The sequence below is a fragment of the Bos javanicus genome, chromosome 3, assembly GCF_032452875.1.
Source record: "Bos javanicus breed banteng chromosome 3, ARS-OSU_banteng_1.0, whole genome shotgun sequence".
NCBI lineage: Eukaryota > Metazoa > Chordata > Mammalia > Artiodactyla > Bovidae > Bos > Bos javanicus.
In genome coordinates, this window is record NC_083870.1 from 109,217,675 (window position 1) to 109,237,658 (window position 19,984).

Genomic DNA, 19,984 nt, shown 5'->3' on the forward strand with positions numbered 1-19,984 from the left:
GAGATTATACATTTTCAGGAATTTACCCATTTCTTCTAGGTTATCTATTTTATTGGCATATAATTGTTCATGGTAATCTCATATGATTATATTTCTCTTTTAACTTCTCTTTCTGATTTTATTCATTTGGGCATTCTCTCTTTTTTCCTTGATGAGTTTGGCTAAAGTTTTATCAATTGTATTTATCTTTTCAAAGAACCATCTCTTATTTTCATTGGTCTTTCTCTATTGTTTTTTAGTCTCTATTTCAACAACAACAACATGATTAAAGACAGAGACTAAAATAACAATAGGAATATAGATAGCCTTACCAATACAAAGGACATGAATCTCAGCAAGCTCCAGGAGATAGTGAAGGACAGGGGAGGCTGGCATGTGGCAGTCCATGGGGTTGCAAAGAATGTGACACAACTTAGCAACTGAACAACAACATGATCATTATTATTTCTTTTATTTTATTAACTTTGGTGTTAGTTTGTTCTTTTTATATTTCCTTTAGGTGTAAGCTTAAATTGTTTATTAAACCTGAATTTTAAAATAAATTTTAAAGTATTTCACCATGGCTGTTGACAGTCTATGCAGATTTTAGGATTGCAACTTTGTGTATGATGTGAAATAGAGGCCTAGTTCTGTACTTTTGCATGTGGCTGTCTAGTATTTCCAAGACCATTTATTGAAGAGACTATTTTTTCTCAACTGTATGTTCTTTGCTTCTTTGTCATAAATTAATTGTCCATATATGTGTGGGTTTATTTCTGAGATTTCAGTTCTGTTCCATTGATCTATGTGTCTTTCTGGCCACTACTGTGCTATTTTGATTACTATACCTTTGTAATACAATCTGAAGTCAGGGAATGGGATACCTTCAGCTTTGGTTTTTTTCTCAGAATTGTTCTAGGTAATTGGCCTTTTGCAGTTCCATATAAATTTTAGAAATTTTGTTCTATTTTTTGTGAAAAATGTCACTAAGGTTTTGATAGGGTTTACATTGAGACTATGTTTTGCTCTAGGTAATATGGGCATTTTAATTACCAATGGTAATTCTTTCAGCTCATGAGCATGAAATATCTTTCCATTTCTTGGTGTTTCTTTACTTTCATTCAAAAATGGCTTATATTTTTCAGTGTACAGGTCTTACCCTCCTGGTTAAATTTATTCCTAGATATTTTAGTTTTTGCAGTTGCAATCATAAATGGGATTGTTTTCCTAACTTCTCTTTCTGCTAGTAAATCAAAATGGATTAGAGTTGAATATAAGACCTGAAACCATAAAACTCCTAGAAAAAAAAGTGGTGGTTTGCCCTTTAACATCACTCTTATCAATCTTTCTGGATACCTTTCCTTAGGCAAGGGAAACCAAAACAAAAACAAACACAAGGAGCTATATCAAACTAAAAATTTCTGCACAGCAAAAGAAATCGACAAAACAAAACGATGTCTACCAAATGGGAAAAGATATTTGCAAATCATAGATCCAATAAGAGATTAATAGCCAAAATATATAAAGAACTCAATGATTTTTAAAAAAAAAAAAAACCCAAACAACCTGATTGAAAAAATTGGCAGATTTGTGCATGAAAAGATGTTCAGCATCACTAATCATCATGGAAATGCAAATCAAAACAATTAGATGTCACCATGTGCCTGTTAGGATGGCTGTGGATGAAAAAGTCAAGAAAAAAACACTGGAGAGGATGTGAAGAAAGGGAATCCTCATGCATTATTGGTGGGAATGTAAATAGGTGGAGCCACTATGGAAAACAGTATGGAGGTTCCTCAAATTATTAAGAATACAATTACTGGGGCTTCCTTAGAAGTCCAGTGGTTAAGATTCCATGTTTCCACTATAGTGGGTAAGGGTTTGATCCTTGGTTGGGGAACTAAGATCCTGCATGCCATACATCGTGTCCACAAAAGTGATTTTTAATTAAAAAAAACAGAACTGCCATATGGTCCATCATTTCCACTTCTGGGTATTTAACTGAAGAATAAAAAACCACTAATTTGGAAAGATATGAGTGTTCAGTTACTCAGTTGTGTCTGACTCTTTGCAACCCCATGGACTGTGTGAAGCCCACCAGGCTCCTCTGTCCATGGAATTTTCCAGGCAAGAGTGCTGGAGTGGGTTATCATTTCCTACTTACTCCAGAGGATCTTCCCAACCTAGGGATCAAACCCACAACTCTTGCATCTCCTGCATTGGCAGGTGGATTCTTTACCACTTACCACCTGAGAAGCCCATGGAGAGATCTATGTATTTCTATATTTGCCACAGCATTCATTACAATAGCCAAGATGTGGAAACAACCTAAGTGCCCCTCAGCTGGTGAGTGGATAAAGAAGGTATGGTATATGTGATTGACCCTTGAACAAAGAGGAGACTAGGGACACAGTTGAAAATCCAAATATAACTTATAATCTACCCTCCATATAGATGGGTCCTCTGTATCTGCAGTTCCATGTCCGCTTATTCAACAGACTTCAGATGCTGTATGTATGAGATGTACTATTGAAAACAATCTGCAAAAGAAAAAAGAAAACAATCTGCATGTCAGTGAACTCACACAGTCCAAACTCATGTTGTTCAAGGGTCAACAGTGTATAGAATGGAATACGACTCAGCCATGAAAAAGATGAAGTCTTGCCATTTGTAACAACACTGAGGGTAAAAAGTAAGTGAGGTAAGTGAGACAGAGAAAGACACACACTGTATGGTTTCACTCGAGTGTAGGATAAAATAAAATGCATAAGCCAAGTCAAACAAGAACAAGTACACAGATAACAGAGTAGCAGTGACTAAGGAGAAGGAGGGCTGGGGGGAGGACAAAGTGGGTAAGGAAGGCCAGCTGTGTGGTTATGAATGGAACTAAGTTTTTAGTGGTGAGCACGCTGTAGCCTCCCAGTTTGCTCAGTGGTCACGAATCTGCCTGCCAATGCAGGAGACACAGGAGATGCAGGTTCGACCCCTGGGTTGGGAAGATCCCCCGGAGCAGGAAATGGCAACCCACTTCAGTATTCTTGCCTGAAAAATCTCATGGACAAAAGGAGCCTGGGGGGTTACAGTCCATGGAGTCACAGAGTCAGACATGACTGAGCATGCATGTGCACACACATAAAATTTATATAAAGTTATAAACCAATAAAATGAAAGAGATTGCAATTTTTCTCTAGTCCTGGGAATGCACCTGCTGTCCTGCCTGTTACAAACTGCCTTGGGCTTTTCTGAATGGCTGTGGCTAGAAGGGATTATGAGTCTTTCTGGCTTTTGGCAAGAAGTGTTCAGCTTTCCGATCTCAATGCTTGCTATAAGGAATCTCCCCCCACCACTTAAAAGCCCCAGATTATGTTCTTACTTTTCGTGCTGTCCCCTTCTATCATTTATTGTTCAGTCACTCAGTCATGTCCGACTCTTTGCAACCCCATGGACTGCAGCACACCAGGCTTCTCTGTCCTTCACCACCTCCCAGAACTTGCTCAAACTCATGTCCATTGAGTTGGTGCTGCCATCCAACCATCTCGTCCTCTGTCGTCCCCTTCTTCTCTTGCCCTCAATTTTTCCCAGCATCAAGGTCTTTTCCAGTGGGTCAGTTCTTCCCATCAGGTGACCAAAGTATTGGAGTTTCAGCTTCAGCATCAGTCCTTCCAATGAATATGCAGGACTGATTTCTTTTAGGATTGACTGGTTTGATCTCCCTGCAGTCCAAGCGACTCCCAAGAGTCTTCTCCTACATCACAGTTCAAAAGCACCAATTCTTTGGTGTGTAAAGAAAGCTCAGTGTTCTTTATGGTCCAATTCTCACATCCACACATGGACTACTAGAAAAACCAAAGCTTTGACTATACAGACCTCTGTCTGCAAAGTAATATCTCTGCTTTTTAATATGCTGTCTAGGTTTGTAATATCTTTTCTTCCAAGGAGCAAGCATCTTTTAATTTCATGGCTGTACTCACCATCTGCATTGATTTTGGAGCCTGGAAGTAAAGTCTCTCACTATTTCCATTATTTCCCCATCTATTTGCCATGAAGTAATGAACTCCAGGAGTTGGTGATGGACAGGGAGGCCTGGCGTGCTGCAATTCATGGGGTCGCAAAGAGTCGGACACGACTGAGCGACTGAACTGAACTGAACTGAATGAGACAGGATGCCATGATCTTCACTTTTTGAATGTTGAGTTTTAAGCCAACTTTTTCACTCTTCTCTTTCATCTTCATCAAGAGGCTTTTTAGTTCCTCTTCACTTTCTGCCATAAGGGTGGTGTCATCTGCATATCTGAGGTTATTGATATTTCTCCTAGCATTCTTGATTCCAGCTTATGCTTCATCCTACCTGGCATTTCACATGATGTACTCTGCATAAAAGTTAAATAAGCAGCCTTGACATACTTGACAATATACGGTATTGACGATATACGGCCTTGACATACTCCCTTCCCAACTTGGAATCAGTCCATCATTCCATGTTCAGTTCCAACTGTTGCTTCTTGACCTGCACCCGTTTTTCTCAGGTGTAGGTAAGATGGTCTGGCATTCCCGTCTCTTTAAGAATTTTCCAGTTTGGTGTGGTTCACCCTTGCCTTCTGTCTGGTCAAGGCATAAAAGACACCATCCACGTGTCACCTCCTTGGAGTTTTGTTGTTTAGCCATTTCATGCTTGCTTGTGTCTGTTCCATACATCTTCCTTTACAGTTGAGAAGTACTAAGTGCTTGCTATGTGCCAGGCACTAGAAAGAAAATAATGAACAAACTCTTCATGCTCAAAGAGCTTATATTATAGTGGTAGGGGTGGGGGACACAGGCAGACTCTAAGCTAGATAACATATATTTGAGATCATTTCAACCTGCATTAAGAACTTTGGGAAATAAACGGGGTGTTTCAGGGGTAGAGGTCTCTCCTATTGTTTATCTGCTGTGTGCCTGGTGTGTGACACATGAGAGGTGCTCTCTGAGTATTTGGAGAAGGAAAGAAGGGCTGAGCAGATGACCCTCTCCATCAGTGGTGTCTGTGGGAGGTAAGGTCGCTTGGAATTCCTTTGTAGGATCTGAGAGCTTATGAAGATGCAAGCAGTCTCATTTTCTAATGATCATAATTAAGTCAGAATCTCTTAGTTCAACCCAGTGCCTTGGGGAGAGAGGCACAAAGCATTGGGCTGATGAATTGGCTCCCCACGCTTCCCTCCCTGCTGTGCTCCCCCCAGTTGTGTGCCCACACCTGCCCAGGTGCACACAAACACACATAGACACACGCTAATGAGAGCCCAGAAGAGTAATCACACCCCTACACTGCGTTAAAACAACCTGACCCTGACGTCCCGGAATCAATCCAGTGAAAAACCTAACCCATCACACCGGGCCCCTGGTGTTAAATAGATTGAATACTTTCACCATCATACTTTGTCATACAGTCTTCATTCTTTCTGATGTGTCTCTGGTTCTCAGTGCTGGGGACCAGCTTCTCTGGAGCAGACTGACCTATGAAAGCTTTAGTCCTGAACATCAAATAGCTCACTCCTCGAAACAGGGGGGAAAAAAACACTTTTGCCCAAATCACTGTAATGTAGTGATTCCCAAAGCATGTTTTCAGTGACATGCTCTGCCAAAAAAGGTTTCCACGGTTGTCAAGTAAGTTTGGGAGATGTCACTTACGCTCCCCACCTCTCAGAGGCAGCGCGCAAGCTCAGTACAAGCCCAGAGAAGTTCTTCGGAAAAGAAACTGCTCAATCTTGTTTAACTTGTAGTTTCCCAAACATTAGGAGGATGGTGGCCTCCCTGCACACTGACTGCAGTTTCCCTAAAACATCAATGACACTCTTTCCCCTCCAGCCAAGGTAGAGGTGCCCATGCCCTCCCTGTTCTACCCAAGGCAGCCTGGTAGATGGAGTCAGAACCTGGACAGGGAGGGAAGAGAAAGCAACAGGGAACGTCTCCTGAGCGGGAGAGAGGAAGCCATGGTTCCTTGACGGAGGAACCCTGGCTCCCTCAGCTGTGGTCCAGGCACCACGGGGCCGCAGCCCGGGATGATGAAGAGGGAGCTACGGGAGGGTCCAGAAAGTGCCAAGGACACCTGAACTGTACTGCCTAAATCCAGGAGGCCAGTCCAAACTCACGAGCTGAGACCCCAGAGGTCAAGATATGTGAGCAGAAAGTGGACTTGGAGCAACTTGGGCTGCATTTGTGGTTTGGGGTTTTTTTAAGCAGGGACGGCCTGCAGTGTGGGTAGGGTGAGAGCAGACAACAGTACTAACATTTTCAGCATCTTAAAGTCCTGCCTTTAAGAGCTTCCACCTGGGAAAGCTGTGCCCAGGAGGCCCAGCTGGGAGAGCTCATCCCAGTCAGGGGCCTGGTGGGGGTTTGAAGGCGGGTGGGCAGGGCCTGCAGGGCAATGTTAGTGCTGCTTCCAAATCAAAACAACACGTGTTTTGCTCCACCAGACCCCTTTCTGTCACTCCAGCAGCATTGTCAGAGAAGAAACAAAACAAAATAGAGAAATGGAGGTTGATTCCATAATTAGTGCAGTTTCTTCACTGTTCATTCAGGATCTCCAGAGATCAATTAGCTTGCTTTTAAGCTAAAAGGCATCTGAATAAGTATTTAACCTGCATAGCAATTGATATTTAAAACAGATGAGGATGGGAGTAATAATGCAGAACGGGCTGGCTCCTTCTTCCTCCACTAATTTCCCAGGTTCTGTTCCCTCTGCCCCTTGCCCCTGCCCACTCCGCATCCCAGTGGCCTTAGATTGGCCTGCTGGCATTCTCAGGGCTTGGCTGTGGGTGGGCAGGCTGGCACTGGGGAGCTGCTGGAGGCAGGGCGATCTTCCAGACGCTGACACCCCTGTGGAGCAGGGTCCAGGGTTTGGAGAGAAGCTTGGGTTGGGGCTACATGTAGGGTTCACACCCAGCCAGGGAGAATCAGGTCCTTTCTCTACAGCCATCCAGCCATGTCACTGGGCACATGGCACCCTATCTACCCCTGCAAGGGGCAGGAACCTGGCAGTATGCCTACTGAGGACACCTCAGCCTCAGCTTCCACCTCTAGTAAGAGCCAATCATGGCCAGAGCTGGGGAGAGGGAGGGGCTTGAAAACTGCGGGACCTGGGTGTCTGCCCTGCTAGGCATCTCCATGGCAGGTGGTCTGGAGGATGTTTGTGGGTTTTTTGCTTTGTCACTTAAGTATCAAAGTCCTGAATAGGAATTAGCTTTTAAAAGCAAGTAGTGGGCTTTCCTTGTGGCTCAGCTGGAAAAGAATCTGCCTGCAGTGTTCGAGACCTGGGTTCGATCCCTGGGTTGGGAAGATCCCCTGAAGAAGGGAACAGCTACCCACTCCAGTAGTCTGGCCTGGAGAATCCCATGGACTGTATAGTCCGTGGGGTCGCAAAGAGTCGGACACGACTGAGCGACTTTCACTTTCAGTGCATCCCATGCAACATTTCGGATACACACTCAACAGTTACTCATCTTGGGCTTCCCTGGTGGCTCAGACAGTTAAGAATCTGCCTGAAATACGGGAGACCTGGGTTTGATCCCTGGATTGGGAAGATCCCCTGGAGGAGGGCATGGCAACTCAGAGGCAACCCACTCCAGTATTCTTGCCTGGAGAATCCCCATGGACAGAGAAGCCTGGCAGGCTACAGTCCATGGGGTCACAAAGAATCGGACATGACTGAGCGACTAAGCACAGCACAGTGTGTGTGTGTGTGTGTGTATACAGGCACACACTCATGTACTTATGTATGTATTTATTTAACAAATGTATCTCTACATCCTTTCTGTGCTAGATGGTGTTCAACATTGGGGGGGGCGGGAAAGAGATGCCTGGCCAACTAAGCTGTGCCCCTCCACCACAGATGACCACAACCTGATGGGGAGGGAGCAGGGCACAGGATACCCAGCACGCGTGAAGGTAGAGAGGATGCATTTGGACTTCAGGGAAGGCATGTTAGTTGGGAACCCCTGAGAGCAGGTAACAAGAGCTAGGATTCGAGTAGTTTATCTGGGAGATGATTCCAGGAAGCATGGTGATGGAGCAGGGAAGCGAGACGGGGAAGGAGAAAAGCCAGTGAAGGAGTGTCATCAGGGGGCTTGTGCTGTGGGAGACTGGGGCTCAGCCTAGCTGTGGACTTTTGAAAAACTGCATGGGTCATGCCCCGGAATTGCACTCTGAGGGGTGAGGATGCCAGGGTCCGTTCACCCGCTCTGTGCATCCTCCGCCGAGGCTCTGCTGAGCTCAGCTCCCTGGCTCTTGTGTGCTGTCCTTGCTGGTCTCACCTGCGCCATCGCCAGAGAATGTCCAGGACACAGAAAGCCCAGAGTGGGGGGGCAGAGGAAATGTCTGCAGGTGGCCCCTGGGGGTGGAAGGAGGACATAAAGGACAGTGCCTGTGACACCAGGCTCAGGAGAGAGATACGGAAGCCAGGTTTAGAAGAAGGAAATAGCAGGAAAGGCGAGCCAGGCAGAGAAGGAACACACTCGAAGGCAGAGTGGCATGAAGAGGTGGGTGACAAGTGCGGTGACAAGTGTGGTGGACGGAGGTGTCCTGGCGGAAGAGCTGAGGCTGGAGGAGGTCGGGCTGGACCAGGAAGGGCCTCGTATGCCAGGCTTATGGTGGGCCTTTCTGCTGTGGGCAGGCATGCAAGGGGCGGGGCGTGTGACGGCTCCGCCTGTCCAGGAAGTGAGAGCCCCACCAGGGCCTCGGAATTCAGGATCATCGTTCCTTCAGCCCCTCCAGCAAGGGCGCTCACGGCCCCTTGGGCCCCTCCACCGCAGCCCCGTTCCCAGCAACCCTGCTCCAGCTCCTCCGCCTGATGACAGCCCATCGGTCATCAGGGTCTCTGGGCAGCACGGGAGCCTCCGGCCATCCTCCCGACACGGTCGATCCTGCAGTATTTGACTTGTGCGTCCCCGAGTTGTACAGACAAAGCTCGGCATATCGCCAGATCAATTAAAACAACTGCCACCGGGCCCCAGGACTCCATCAGGAGCCCTCCCCTGGGCCCCCCACCAGGATTGCAATCCTCTCCTCTCATCCGCTGTTTTTCTGGATACCTCCATCTCAGTTTTAAAGGCCTCCCTGCAACAGCTTCCTTGTCACTGCATAATAATAATTTCTTGTCCTTATGAGGGCTTACAATATGCCTATGATGATTTAGGCCATTTAAGCCTTAAAGTAGAGCTATATTGTAAGTGCTATTAATATCCCTGTGTTCAGTTGATCAGACAGAGGGATGGGGCAGGGAAGGGACTTGCCCAAGGTCACACAGCTCGGAAGTGATGAGATCAATTCCAATCCAGGCAGGCTGGCTGCAGAGTCCACTGGCTTGACTGCACTCCCACCCTGGTTCGGGATCCGGGGTCTTCTCTGATGCTGCCTCTGCCAGGCCCCCACCTCCCTTCATCACCTAATCCCTGACCAGTCCTGGTGATAGAGAAGCAAACCCAGCAGCTCCCCTCCTGTCTGGCCCCCTGCTTCACTCCCTCATCCCGGCCTGCCCAAGCCCAAGTCCTCATCCCCGGGAACCCACCCAAGGCCATTCTCCCCCTCGCTGGTGCCACATTCCTTCCATAGCTCAGCTCTGAGTGGAGACGATGCTGCCTCTTGCATGGAGACATCCATGACTCCCTCTTCTCTGAACCTCCCCGGCTTTCTGTTCACATGGACAGTTTTTACCCTTTTACTCCACAAATCAAAAAATGCTTTGATTTATGCCCCTCCTCTTGTTTCTTCTTCTGAGCTGTGAGTTCCTGAAGACCTGGGAATATTGCTTAATCTCTCTCTGACTCATCTAGTGCCCAGTGGGGTTCCTTGTGAAAGGTTGTAGCCTGTAAACTGCTTGGGGAATGAATGAATGAGTCAACAAACCCACAGGAGGGGAGACATTCATATTCCTTGTCTTCCTTCCCTCGCCTAGGACCTCAGAAAGCCCATCCCTGGCCCTTTTCCACTGGGCACTGCTTACCTTCTATAAACCACCTACTATGCCCAGCAGGGAAAGCCAGCCAATGTGTTCCCCAGCTCCTTCCGCTGAGACCAGGAAACAGCCCCAGAAGCAAGTCCCCAGGCAATGCCGGGGCCCCAGGAGCTGGTGCAGCAGAGAGCAGAGCCTTGTTCTTCCAACCCACAGGCTGCACAGAGCTTCAGGGGCCCCAGCAGGGAGAAGAGAGAACCCTGATCAGAACAGACAGGGAGGCAGCCCCGGGAAGAGGCTGTTAGCAACCACCTTGCTGATCAGTGTCTCAATTAATCTCTATGACACCTTGGAAACTTCAGAAAGAGAACAAAGCAGATTAGAAAAAAAAAAAAAAAAGAACAGACTCGGGCCCTGGAGGACAGATGCCTGGACAGGTGCCTGGGCCCAGTGCTGGGAATGTGAGTGTTTCCTGGGACTCAGCTGCCAGACAGTGGCAGCACGTTGCAGACCGTGCCTGAGTCTCACTGTGCCAGGGGCTGGGCTGGCTGCGCCAGCCTTTGCTTTGGCAAGGGCCAAATTCAAAAGCACAAAATTGTTCAAGAGAAAGGAAAATCTCAAGATTCCAGACTGGCCCTAGACAGTCCTGACGCCGTGAGCTTAAGTCGGGGGCTCAGTCTTCTGCCTACATCTTCCCTGGGACCTGTGTGTTGGAGACTCTCCAGGGCCACCTGCCCAGAGGGAGTGTGTGTTGGGACAGAAGGAGGTATGGGGTGCCTCCTGGCCCTTCACGATGAGACGTGGCAGGACAGCACCGGGTTGTGAAGGTCACACTCAGCTTAACACAGGCCTCCATAGCTCATCCGAGAGGCGGACGATGCTACCATTTGGGCACATTTCCAGGGACAGAAAAAGCCATCTTAACAATAAGGGTCTTTACACTCAGGGCAGTCAGAATGTTTCTCGAAACGTCTGACAACATGTCATGATATAGAAGGTGAAGTGTTGGTTGAGCTGGCCCAGCTAGTTTGAGTCCTCCACTCCCACCCAGCTCTATGTTTCGCCATCTGCATATGAGGTTAGTTTGAAGTGGTGGTTTTCATGATGTCCCTGGTGGAGCCCTGGAAAGGGCTGTGGAGCCTTCTCGGTACCTGTGGCATCCAGCCTTTAAGAGCCCAGAGGACAGAAATGGGTTTGGGCAGGGTGGGCTGGTAATCAAGCTCTCCAGGAAAATGAAGCCCTCCTTTGTAGACCTGCTTGTTCCTGTGGTGTAAACGCACTCACCATGCCTGATTTCAAGCTGCCAACGGCTTAGCGACTTGCTTTCAAAACTCCTGAAAAGTTAACAATCGTCCCTAACAAGCTGGCTTTGGTTGCAGAAGAGAATTTACCGCATGGTAATTGTCACAACGTCTTTAACCTCCCTGGGCCTCCGTTTTCTCTTGTGTGAAATGGGAGGATAATAGTGTCTATGCAATGGGGTTGTAGGGGTTGTAGAGGCTCTTGTGAGTGTTAATGAAGGGGGTGGAATGCACTCAGCATCATGCCTGGCACATGATCAGTTGTGTTGCTGTTATTATTATAGTTGGTGTTATTTGTTTTACCCACTGGGCTTCCACTCAAGCAAGGTTTTGTTGGAAGAAAACGATCCAGTGCACCCATGCTCCCCATGCTAACATTTTCTGGGACCCATGCACACACGCACACACACATACACACACCCCATCCCATTTCCTCAGCAGCCCTGGTGTCTGCTCCATTTTATTAAAGCAGAAAGCAGTGACAATTATTTTCATAATGAACTGGCTCTTCAAATTAATGCCAATTACACTATGCAATCATGATTAAGATTATGCATTAATCAACGGTGCCAACCTACTTATTAGCCTCTTTAAATAACGATCATGAGGAATGTATAACCATCGTGAGGAATATATGGGAAGGAAGAGAATGGAGATGAGCCAGTTGGATGGGGGAGCTGCCTCAAAGCAGGACGGGGTGCTCTCTCCAGAAGCTAAGACCCAGAGCAGACTTTCTTACATGGGGTGGAGCCTGAGTCAGAACCTGAGCCCATCAGACCCTGAGCTTCCAGACTTCCTGCTCTCCAGAGCCCCCCTGCATAAGTGAGAAAGATCAAGAAGGCCAGAAAGGAGAAGGGAGAGGAACCCTCAATAGATGAGAGTTTTTCAATAGATGAGGTTCGGTGCCCCCGTCCCTTCCTCCTAAAGCACTGAAAAGTAAGTGTGGTTGATACTTGCCTTGAATCAATGTCACCCCTGTCTTTGGTCAGGTCTCTCAGATGCAGAGCCTGAGTCAAGGATTCAGGTGCCTAGGGTTGATACGGGGAAGGGTGTGCTTTAGGAAAACCCTGTAGGGGAGTGAGCACAGCAAAACAGAGAAGGGGACAGAGCTGGGCAGCCTTGGGTAGCTCTCGTCTCTGTCTGATGTAAGGTGGCAGTGTTGGAAAAGTCTTGGAAGCATACGTGCACCACAGTTATACCCACCCTGAGACAAGGGGACCACCCTTTATAGTGATACTGCACCCCGGTATCACTCAGTTAGGGCTGCCCTGGTGGCTTAGAGGGAAAGAATCCACCTGTAATGCAGGACATGCTGGACACTCAGGTTCGATCCCAGGGTCGGGAAGATCCCCTGGAGGAAGGCATGGCAACCCACTCTAGTATTCCTGCCAGGAGAATCCCATGGACAGAGGAGCCTGGCGGGCTACAGTCCACAGGGTCGCAAAGAGTCAGACACGACTGAGTGATTGAGCACGTCATTCAGTTATTGCCTGCGTTCTGCCCCCAGGGCAGAGGTAAGAGCAGTTCTCTAGAGAGAGGACAGCCTGTGAACAGAACTAAGATTCAAAACCAGGTCTTCTGCATCCAGAACCCACTCTCCGAACCTCTGTGCTATATCTAAATATTTGCTCTCTGGGTATCCCAAGACATTCAAACTTTAGGGGCACTTTGCCCCTAATGTTCAAGTAGGATGACCCAAGCTTACACTGTGTTTGGGGGATAGAGGTTGAAGGGCAGCCTCTTCCTAGCATCTCTGAGATGCTCTAGGGCTTAAGTTTCTCATCTCCTCTTATTCCAACTTCCTTCTCTGCTGAATTTTCCATGCCCTCTCTTGTCCCAGCTTCTGCACCTCTTTTCCTTTTTCTGCCCCAATTCACCCTGTGCCAGGCTTTGCCCACCTTCCTTCACTGTCCCCAAAGAACGCAAGCCAGGGGTAGTTTTCTGTGACTGGCTTTGGTAAACTATGAGGCTCCTGTAAGTAAGGAGATAACACCACAGCTCAGGCTAAATGGGCACTAAAGTGTTAGCATGGCCTTTCCTGCCGTGAGGTCACTTGCCTTTGCTCCTGGGATATACTGTCCTTTCCTTTCTCCCTGTTTGGGCACACTTCCTATCTACCCTCTTTCTCTTGGGCCCCTCTCACCCATACTCCCCACACCAACAATCAACAGCCTACCTTTGCTTCTTTCACACAGCAATTCGGTACTATAAATCTTTTCTTCTCCATCCAGGTCTCAAGGTGCTTTTACCTCTAAGATAAAGACTGCCCTTCACTTGGAAGAGGGGACAAATTGCAGCCCCCACTGGCCAAATCCAGCCTACCACCTGTTTTTGTAAATAAAGTTTTATTGAAACACAACTGCGCCATTATTTACATATTGGCTGCCTCTCATGCTGCAATGGAAGAGTCCAGTAGACCTTCTGGTCCACAAAGCCAAAAATATTTACTGCTGCTTCTTTACAGAAAATGTTTGTCAACCCTTGACCTAGAATGTAGAAGCTCAGAATTTGTTTTGTTTTTTCCTAAATAGCATTGTTTCACCCCTCCTTTAATAACTGCTAAGTCCTGGCCACATCCCATGCATTTAGCTACATTGTTTTCTTTCCTCCTGGCAGCAATCAACCTTGGAAATATGTACCCCATTTTGAAAATGGAAAAACTGAGTCTTGGAGAGTGTAACTTCCTCCTGTGACTAGAGCTGGGGTTTGCATTGAGGTCTGGCTGTCTCTGGAGCCTAAGTTGAGAACCACTCCACTCTTGGTTATAACAGCTGACTACCACATGTATGTGCTGCTTATGGTCATCTGTTTATTGTCAGCTGAGTCCTTCTTGAGAGCAGGGGCCCAGGACTGACTTCTCTCATTCCAGCACCCAGTCACAGGTGGGCACATGGCAGAGACCAATGGGTATTCATGGAACCAAATGGTGTAGCCTCTGGGCTTGGGTCTCAGTGACTTGAGACCCCCTCTCTCCTTTCCCCCTCTCAACCTGCCACTGTCTGAGAGGCAGGCAAGGACATGTGAAGCCCTAGGAAATGGCCCTTTCTCCCGTGACCTTTGACTTTCATTTGAGATAGGACTCCGTAATGGCTAGTTTTCTCCCTAGACTTTCTTGGGAAAAGATTTTTTAATGTTTATGTTTTAAAATATTAAAAATAATACTTATTCACTGGAAGTAATTTGGAAAAATCAAGAAACTACAAACAGCAAGATTAAAAGTATCTATAAATCTCTCTTCCCAGAGAAGCTCACTGGTACCATGGTATGAATCCTTCCAGTCTTTTTTCTGTAACTGTAGTTACGTGCTTTTCATTTGATAAATAGGTTTCATACTGTAGTATTACTTTGTTGCCTTTCGGGGGAAGCAGAATGAGCATTTCCGGTATCATTAAGTATTTTTTAAGAGCATTTTTTAAAAGCTTTTTTCCTTATTACCAAAGCTCTTCTTCATTGCAGAACACTTGAGGGAGAAAAGCACTAAAGCAAAAGGAATCCATTATCTTTTTACTTTCTAGAAAGAACTTCTGTTAACATTTTGGTGTATGCCCTTCTGGTATGTCCTTTTTGATTTTAATTGGAATTGCATTAAATTTATAAATTAATTTGAGGAGAACTGACATCTTTACAATATTGAGCCTTCCCTTCCAAGAGAAAGTTATGTCTCTCCATTTATTCAAGTCTTCTTTTATGTCCCCCAGTAAAGTTTTGTAGTTTTCTTGATATAGGAATTGCACGTTTATTGTAAAGTATTTTATTTTTTTGCGGTTGCTTTTGTGAATAGGGTCTCTTTTTTCCCTTGTAATTCCTCACTGTTTATTGCTGATTTATAAGAAGGCTATACATTTTTCTATATACGTTTTTATGTGCTGGCCCCTTGATGAGCTTTCTGTTTACTTTCTACTAGGATTTGATATGATTCTCTTGAGTTTTTAAGAAAATGGTAATAAGCATCTTCAAATGATACTGTGTCTCTTCTCTGATTGCATGACTGTGATTTGCTATTTTTACCTTATATACCACGATTTTGAAGGCAATTTTATCATGGAAGATATGCTTATATAAGCTTGTGCTTAGGAAGAATGGGATAGTGAATCCCTGTGTACTTACCACCTGGACCAACAACCCATGACTTTTCCTATCCTATCTGCATCCCCTTCACTTCCACTCCACCCATATTATTTTGAAGCAAATCCCGGACACCACATCCTGCCATCCTATACCCTGACTGTTAATGCCTGCAAGTTGTTCTGCCATATGGGTGGATTTTAATACATTGAGCAGTCTTCTGCTTTTGAACATCGAGTTGTTTCTATTTTTTCAATATTATGTCAAAAATATCCTTATACATAAATGTTTATGTGTCTCTAACTCTCTAACTTTTTCTAAATTTGTATCTGTAGAAAGTGGAATTACTGGATCAGATGGTATTTTGATCACTTATTTTCCTTTAAACACATACACACCATCACATGATGGCTTTTCTGATTAGAAATATAACACATGTTCACTGCAGAACTTTTTGAAAATACAGAAAAACACAAAGAAGGAAATTAAAGTCATCCATAATCCTTCCACTCAGAGAGACCTACTCAACATTTGAGGAGGTGTTCTTGTCTTGATTTACGGATGTGCTGCACCCCCACACAGACTCACGTGCGTGCACACTCTGTGTTATGACTGTAACCCGCTGGAATACCAGCATGGGGGTGGGGCGAACAACAGATTTATTTGTTCACTTTTTTAAACATTCAAAAAAATCATTTTTCAAAACAATGAAACAACCTGGATACCCATCAACTGGTGGTGAATGGGTAAATAAATATGGTACAGCCATAGAAAGTAGTACTGTTTAACCATAAAGAGAGATGAAGTACTGATACGTGCTACAACAGAGATGAGCCTCAGAAACATTATGCTCCGTGAAAGAAGCCAGATGCGGAAGACCACCCACAATATGATTCCATTTAAACGAAGTGGCCAGAAAAGACAAATCTCTAGAAACAGAAAGTAAATTAATGGTTGCCTGAGGCTGGAGCATGGAGGGGACTGAAAACAATGATTGACTGTAAGTGGGCACCAGGGATCTTATAGGGTTGCAGGAAATGTTCTGAAACTGGATTGTGGTGATGGTCATGAAATTTAGTAAATTTACTAAAAACCATTGTATACCTAAAATGGTGAATTTTGTGGAATTTCTCTATGTAAATAATACTTCAATGAAGTTAATTTTTTTTTTTACAAATAGAGGTTTATATGGGGAAAGTAAGCAGAAAGAACAAATTAAGAAATCTATTACCTAGGACTGTTTACTGGTGTTGCTTTGAAATGTCTTCTCTTCTTTTGTCACTGACATAAATCCCTCCTCAACTTCCTTTTTATTCTTCCTTCTCTAACGTGGGGTCACACTGCATCTCTGCTTTATAACTTTTGTTTTTCACTTAAAGCTATATCATGGATATTGCCCAATCATTAAATGTTAGCTATTATATGGAAATATATAGCTATTTCCATGTAATAGTAAATGAATGGCAAAAAAAATTGCCATTCATTTACTATTTCTTTGGTGTTGAGTGTCTTTAGATCTACCTCCTTTCACATGATCTGTGTACCCATTGTTGAATTCAGTTACTAGAAACGGAGGTGTTGAGTCAAAGATCTGCAAGTTTTTAAGCCTTTTTATATATTTCTAACAGCCATCAAGGAAAGAGGATGTACTGGCGCCTACTTCTACCAACAGTTAAGCAAATGTCCATTTCTGAATGCCCTGGGCAGAGCTGAGTGCTGCCGTGTATTTATGCTTGTCAGTGGGACAGTCAGAAAACGGCATTTCACTATTGGGTCAAACTGCGTTTATTTGATTATTAGTGGGGATGTATATTTCATCATGTATGAATGGTTCCTTTGTATTGCTCTTTCTTTTTGTGCAAAGCCCATGCTTGCTCTTTGCATATTTTTCATTTGAGTATTTGAGTATTTTCATTCGAGTATGTTCATTTCATTTGAGTATTTGTCTTTTTAAAGAATTTTAAGTGGTTTTTGTAAAATTAGAGCATCAATCTTTACATGTTACTGATATTATTTCCAAGTTTGTTTACCATTTAATTTTGTTTATGGGGGTTTTGAAATCTACACATTTTATATTGTCTCTATGAAGTTATCAATCATTCTCCTTCGATTTCTGACTTTATTGGAAGGCCTCCACCACTTCAATATTATATAATATTCACCTATATTTATTGTCTTTTTGGTTCTTTTATAGTGTTTCTTCCCCTTCCTTCCCTTACTTCCTTGCTATTTAATCTTACTCCATCTGAAACTTTTTTTTAACTTATTTTATTTTTTAACTTTACAATATTGTATTGGTTTTGCCATATATCAACATGAATCCGCCACACGTATACACGTGTTCCCCATCCTAAACCCTCCTCCCTCCTCCCTCCCCGTACCATCCCTCTGGGTCGTTCCAGTGCATGAAACTTTTTTTGATATATGGCTTAAGATTGGAATCTTACATTTCTCCCAAATAATTGAATAATTGTCTCAGCACAATTAATGAATAATTCATCTTCTGCCTTCTGATTGGAAAGAGCCATCTTTATCATGTCTTAAATATTTATCTCTACTAGAGCCTCTTTCTGGGGATTTTATCTCATTCTATTGACTTATCTGTGTTTTCATATGCCGTTAGGGCTTGGTTTTAATTATTTTGGCATCATGATATATTTTAAATCTGGCAGTGCAAGTCATCTCTCATCTCTGTGTAGGCTGTCTCCTGTTTAGTCTTCCAGATGTATTTTAGAGCTGTTTTGTCAAGTAAAAAAAAAGTGTGTATATATAAGTGTGTTTGTGTGTGTATACATATATATTCTATGATTCTGATTGGAGTCACATTAAACTGAAAAAGTAATTTAGACACCTCTGTCCTTGACCCTGTCTACCCACCATGACATGCTTCCTCATTTAACATGCTTCCTCATTTAACATGCCTCCTATTTTCATGTCTGACACCCAAAGTCTTTTATTTTGTTGCCATTTTTAATACTGGAGTTGGTTCATGATTAATTATTTAATATTTGCTGATATTGCAAAGGAAATCCTTTGGCCATTAAGTTTTTGCTGGTTGTTGTTTATTTAAAGTAACACTTAATTTGTGCTCACTGGTCACTGAACTTGAATCTCCTGCTAGTTCTTATTGGTTTTCATGTTAAGGGATTATTTTAAGAGTTTTTAGGAAGGCATTTATATCATTTGCAAATAAGAATGTTTTTCTTCCTAAGAGGTGTGCCTCCAAGTTATATTTCCTTCTTATCTCAGTGGTTAATGGTGTAATGTAACTCTCTGCACACCTCTCTTTTTTCCCTTTAATGAGCATGCCTCTTGTGTTTCACCATTAGTTGCTATTAAAGACCAATTTGAGCTGAAGATGCTTCAAGTGAGTATCTTTTCTAGAGCTAGATTATTAAGCATTCTTAACAGCAGTAGATATTGAATTTTATCAAATGCCTTCCTGCATTTTGTGAGTTGATCATGTTTTTCCCCTTTGAACTACTGATGCAATGGAATGATATTCATAGATTTCTTTATATTGAACCACACTTTACATTCCTGAAATACAACTCTATGATCATGGTATGCTATCCTTGTAATAATATTCTGGTAGATTCTACTTGCCAGCATTCTACTGAGAATTTTCATAGCAACATTCATAAGTTGGTCAGTTTTATTTGGATCTGTTTGTCAGTGTCTGTTATCAGGAATTTGCCAGCTGAGTGAAATGAACTAGGAGAATTTTCATATTTCTTATGCTCCAGCACAATTTCTACATTGGGGGATTACCTGGCATCTTATTGAACATTTGGGGGAAGAATCTGGCCCATAAAACCTTCTGAGCCAAGCATATTTCTTAGCATACCTCCTCCTTCACCAGCACACACAGTTTTCCCCATCTCTCGCAGGAGGAATCTTTGAGTATGCAGACGGCCCCAATGCCCAGGTCATGAACGCCGAGGAGCATGCCTTTCGATTTTCTGCCAACATCATCAACAGAAACAGGACTCTGCTGCCCAACACAACCTTGACCTATGACATCCAGAGGATCCACTTCCATGACAGCTTCGAGGCCACCAAGAAGGGTGAGTGTGCTGCCCCCACCGTCCTCTTTCTGGCCTTGGGGGGCATGGGTCTGTTTGTTGTCCAACGTCCTTAAAACATACCCAGTCTCTGGCTGGGTTTGGGGATTAGAGCTTTTCTGCCTGGTTTTTGGACCAGCCTCAGGCCCAGTTAGGCTTAAGTTGAGTCACCTCCCAGGAGCAGTGGTTTGCCCATCAGGAGTTCCCAGGCCACAGGCAAAGGCCATGAAGGGCCTTGGGAAGGGATGGGGTATTGAGGGATGGAGTCCGAGATGGGTGAGGAGGCAGCCCAGGTCTTCACAGCCTCTGAACCAAAGCCAGCATTTTCACATTTACTTCTTTCATTGAAATCCTGCCCAGTAAATCGGTGTTTAAAATATATATAAGACAGATTATGTAGAGATTCAAACATGCAACATTTACTTGCCATAAAAGGACTTGCTAAAAACAAAAACAGCTGTGTCTGTGGCTGCAACAATTTGACCCCAGTGATGGATGACACTTGAAGTCTGACACTGACCTCAGCTTAAGTATGTTTCCCCCCCCCTTTTTTTTTTTTTTGCTACATTATAACAATAAAACCATAATTCACAAAAATAATTGTAGTAAATCCAATCAAACAGTTTTCACCATGCTGCTGCTGCTGCTGCTAA

General features: G+C 44.3%; 1 protein-coding gene across 1 annotated transcript in view; it reads left to right on the forward strand.

Annotated features, from left to right (window-relative positions):
• Positions 1–19,984, forward strand: part of GRIK3 (glutamate ionotropic receptor kainate type subunit 3) — a 250,880-nt gene that overhangs the window by 132,631 nt on the left and 98,265 nt on the right. Inside the window, exon 2 of the mRNA XM_061412479.1 lies at positions 19,158–19,334. Within this exon, the coding sequence (XP_061268463.1) occupies positions 19,158–19,334 (177 nt within the window). The remainder of the gene's footprint in view (positions 1–19,157; positions 19,335–19,984) is intronic.